The sequence below is a fragment of the Mycteria americana genome, unplaced genomic scaffold (genome assembly GCF_035582795.1).
Source record: "Mycteria americana isolate JAX WOST 10 ecotype Jacksonville Zoo and Gardens unplaced genomic scaffold, USCA_MyAme_1.0 Scaffold_104, whole genome shotgun sequence".
Taxonomy (NCBI): Eukaryota; Metazoa; Chordata; class Aves; order Ciconiiformes; family Ciconiidae; genus Mycteria; species Mycteria americana.
The window spans coordinates 115,496-119,812 of record NW_027445444.1 but is presented as its reverse complement, the minus strand read 5'-3'; the positions used below and the strand labels follow the sequence as shown (position 1 = coordinate 119,812).

At 54.1% G+C, this 4,317-nt stretch overlaps 1 protein-coding gene across 1 annotated transcript; it reads left to right on the top strand.

Moving 5' to 3' along the window:
* Window positions 1-1,808: 1,808 nt before the first annotated feature.
* LOC142403091 (olfactory receptor 14A16-like) lies at window positions 1,809-2,816 on the top strand. Its single transcript, XM_075489254.1, has one exon. It carries the CDS (start codon window positions 1,851-1,853, stop codon window positions 2,814-2,816), a length of 966 nt encoding a protein of 321 aa, XP_075345369.1. The 5' UTR covers window positions 1,809-1,850.
* Window positions 2,817-4,317: the final 1,501 nt, after the last annotated feature.

Genomic DNA, 4,317 nt, shown 5'->3' with positions numbered 1-4,317 from the left:
TGCCCAGGGCTGTCCAGAGCAGGGTCCCTGCACCCCAGGGGGCTGTGTGCCAGGGCAGGGACTCTGCTGCCTGCAGGGTCAGTGCTCAGCCTGCCTGGGGAACTCCCCACGGCGCTGCAGGGAGAAGCTGTGGGTGGAAGGAGTGCCCCCTGGTACGGCAAGACAGGGTCCTGCTCTTGAGAGGGTGCTGTGTGGGTCAGGGCTGCCTACAGCTCCAGATTAATCCCAGGGAATTTCCAAGGGGACTTTTCAAGAGGAAGGTCAGGATGAGGATTACCTAAAAGGACAGGAGTCTGTGCTTTGAGGTTTCTTCTCTTGGTTGGCTGGCTGGGCAGTGGGAGACTGGAATTTATTTCTCTGCTCTGGAGAAGGCACTGAGACCCCATTTCTCATCAGGACTTGACAGAGCTTCTGCTGAGACCCTGCACATACAGAGATGCCCCTGGGTAGTGCCCGGCTGCAGGAGGTGTCTGCAGGGCAGAGGTGAGCACACAGCGGGTGGGATAGGGTCTGAGAGCACTGACCGGGAGGAGATATGGGGACAGAGAAAGCTCCTGGCAGGGACAGCTCCAGGCAGCAGAGACATGGGCAGGGAGGGACAGGGAGCTGCTCCCAGAAATGCCATGGGAGTGGGGATTGGGGCACCTCCCTGCCATCCCCTGCAGGGCAGACACCTTCAAGGAGCACCCTCCTGGACTCCTCCCCCACCCAGCACTGCCTTTGTCCCCAGGGTCGTGGGATTTCAGGCTGAATCTTCTTCCTGGTAGCCCGACCCACAGTAAAGAGAAACCCCTGAGTGCCTGTCTGTCTGTGCCTGTCTGTCTGTGCCTGTCCTTCCTCCCTTGGCAGGAGCATTGGGCCATTTCTCTGTGTTTCCCCTCCTGTCCTTGCTGCCTTTGTCCCCACCTTACCTGGGGGCTCTGGGCACTGCAGTGTGTGGGGCTGTCAGCCCTCACCTAAGGACACCTCATCCTTAGGACATTTGACTCTTTCCCCAGGGGTCCTACTGGGATGCAGGCTGCCCTCCAGAAGGGCACAGCTCTCCCGTGGACTCTCTGTGTCCCATGGAGAAGACAACTCAGCGCTAAGGCCATGGCAATGTGGCTCATCGTCTGTGTGTGGGCAGCTGCAATGAGCCCTCTGTGTCGCTGGCCTGGGAGGGGGGAGCTGAGATGCTCCTCAGGTACAATGCGATGGTGGGGAGGTGTTTGGAGATGTGCACTTGGAAACTGGATTCCTCTGCTCTCAGGAGTTTCCCGTTTCTTCTCAGGTGAACATCTGGGTGTGATCATCCTCCAGCTCAAAGAGCTGCAAGGAAAGGGCAGCTGAGACCAGGGCTGATGGACAGACCAGCTCTCCACACCCTGAACTAAGGGACAGTCCCTTTGCCTGTCTGCACCCAGAACATGTCACTTGGAGTGCAGCAGGAATGCCAAGGATGTCTGCTTTACAAGCACTCCTCAGTTGTGGTGGGGCAGCTAGAACAAAATACACAAACCAAGATCCCCTCAGCTCTGCCCTGCAGTCGGCTGAAATGGGAGCAACAATGCTGAAAAGCTCCTTGATATCAAAAGTGGATTTAATCTGAGATCACCTCATGTTGCTATCACCTATTGCTGTAGGGCAGGACTGACTCCCCCAGAGCCCCCAGCAGAGACACCTGCTCCCCATGGCACCCTCAGCCAGCACCAACCAGAGCCCATGAAAGAGACCTGCCTGTCTCCCTGAAAGGGGCGAGGCAGTCTGGGGGGTTTCCCTGAGAACTGGAATAGATTTTGCTCAGTGAAATCTGCCGTAACTTCTCACTGCCTTTACCTCCCTGGGCAGGTCCCCATGCGCAGAGGCAGCAAATGGCCAACGGCAGCTCCATCACTGAGTTCCTCCTCCTGGCATTCACAGACACACGGGAGCTGCAGCTCTTGACCTTCTGGCTCTTCCTGGGCATCTACCTGGCTGCCCTCATGGGCAACGGCCTCATCATCACAGCCATAGCCTGCGACCACCGCCTCCACACCCCCATGTACTTCTTCCTGCTCAACCTCTCCCTCCTTGACCTGGGCTCCATCTCCACCACTCTCCCCAAAGCCATGGCCAATTCCCTGTGGGGCAACAGGGCCATCTCCTACTTGGGATGTGCTGCACAGGTCTTTCTGTTTGTCTTTTTCATTTCAGCAGAGTATTTTCTTCTCACTGTCATGGCCTACGACCGCTACGTTGCCATCTGCAAACCCCTGCACTACGGGACCCTCCTGGGCAGCAGAGCTTGTGTCCACATGGCAGCAGCTGCCTGGGGCAGTGGTTTCTTCTATGCTTTTCTGCACACTGCCAATACATTTTCACTACCACTCTGCCAAGGAAATGCTGTGGACCAGTTCTTCTGTGAACTTCCCCAAATCCTCAAGCTCTCCTGCTCAGACGCCTACCTCAGGGAGTTTAGACTTCTTGTGTTTAGTGCTTTTGCCTTTTTGGCGTGTTTTGTTTTCATTGTGCTGTCCTATGTGCAGATCTTCAGGGCTGTGCTGAGGATCCCCTCTGAGCAGGGCCAGCACAAAGTCTTTTCCACGTGCCTCCCTCACCTGGCTGTGGTCTCTCTGTTTTTGAGCACCGCCACGTTTGCCTACCTGAAGCCCCGCTCCATCTCCTCCCCATCCCTGAATCTAATGGTTGCTGCTCTGTACTCGGTGGTGCCTCCAGCAGTGAACCCCCTCATCTACAGCATGAGGAACCAGGAGCTCAAGGAAGCAGTGTGGAAACTGATGACTGAATGTTTTCCAGAAGCTGTAGAGTGTCCATCTTCTTCAACATATGACTCCTAGTCTAACTCATTACAGGCCCAGCCTTTCTTTATTCATTTTTGTTGTTATCATTGTTGTTGGACGAGATTTTTTTTTCTTTTCTTGTGTTTTTAACTTGTGATAACGTTGTCCACAAAGAAATGGGGACACCCCACTTGTACTTCATTGTCTTCCTCACTAGTGTGACCCAGAGAGTGTGTAAATAAGGAGCTATACTCCTTCTCTAATTAAACTAACTAAATGTACTGGCATGGCTTCTTCTGTCTGAGACTCCAGCAAGTAAAAATGAACCAAATCTTCTTCCTCATAGGTGGAGAAAGGGCAATAGGGCAATCATGGAGTCCCCCATACCTACGGAATGGGGAATGTTCCCAGCCCTTAGGCAAATCTGTTCTGTCTCTCTCTCTCATGACCTACATAGTGTTTGTGCTTGGGAAAACCCTCATCATCAGGCAGGTGGTGGCAAACCAGCATCTGCACACCCCCATGGGCTTCTTCTTGGGGCATTTGTCTTCCCTGGAGATCTTCTACAGATCCACCACCCTGCCCTAGCTCCTGGCCAGCTTCATGACTGGGACAGCACCATCTCTGCCCATCACGGTGTTAGTATTGTTTCCTGCACCTTTTGCATGTACAGAGTGTGTACTACTGGTGACCACATCCTACGATCGCTACTGGGCTGTGTGCCACCCCCTGCTCTCTACAAGACTCATGAACTCAGGTCTGTCTCCAGAGGGCAGCTGCACCTTTGCTAGGGGCATTTCTGCATCGACAGTAATCATTTCAGTCACGTCCCAAATATAGTTCTGTGGCCCCAGTGGAGCGGACCACTGCTGTGATTTCACCCCATTGCTGGAGCTCTCACGTAGGGACACTGTGACACTCATGCTCTTTCCTTTAATAACCCACTTTTTAGATCCCCTCCTCCTCTTCCTGCTCACACAGTTAACCTGTGTGTGCATCAGAGCTGGCCCTGGATGGGCAGCTCTCCCATCCAGCACGGGCAGACAGAAGGCCTTCTCCATCTGCTCCTCTCACCTCACTAGTGCCACTGTTTTCTACAGTACCCTCATCCCTGCCTGTGTGATGCTCAGAACAACCCTCCTGAGATAGTTTGGCAAAGCCCTTTTTCTACACCATTCTCACAGCCCTGCACAATCCCCTCATCTACAGCCTGTGGACCAGAAAGGTTGGGGTGAGTGGAACACTGAGAAAAATGCTCAGAAAAGCTGTGAGCTGCACAGAGAGCCCATTGGGCCTCTCATGGGCCTGCAGGGAGAAGTCACTGCTGGTTCTCTTCTGAACAGGACCTGAGGACCTGGAGAGGTGTGTGCTGTGTGCCAGGCACTCCCCTGCAAGGGTGGGATATGGAGAAGGCTTTTGGTGTGGGAAGGGGCAGAGAGGTGCTCGTGGAGCTGGCTGGCATCAGCGTGACACCTCTCTCAAATATCTTGGAAAAGCCAGAGAGATCAGGGAGGTGCCAAGGTCCTCAGAAAAGGCAAATTTCAAACCCATCTTCAAG

Excerpts from the sequence above, each read along its gene's own strand:
- LOC142403091 (XM_075489254.1), top strand. The coding sequence starts at position 1,851 with ATGGCCAACGGCAGCTCCATCACTGAGTTCCTCCTCCTGGCATTCACA.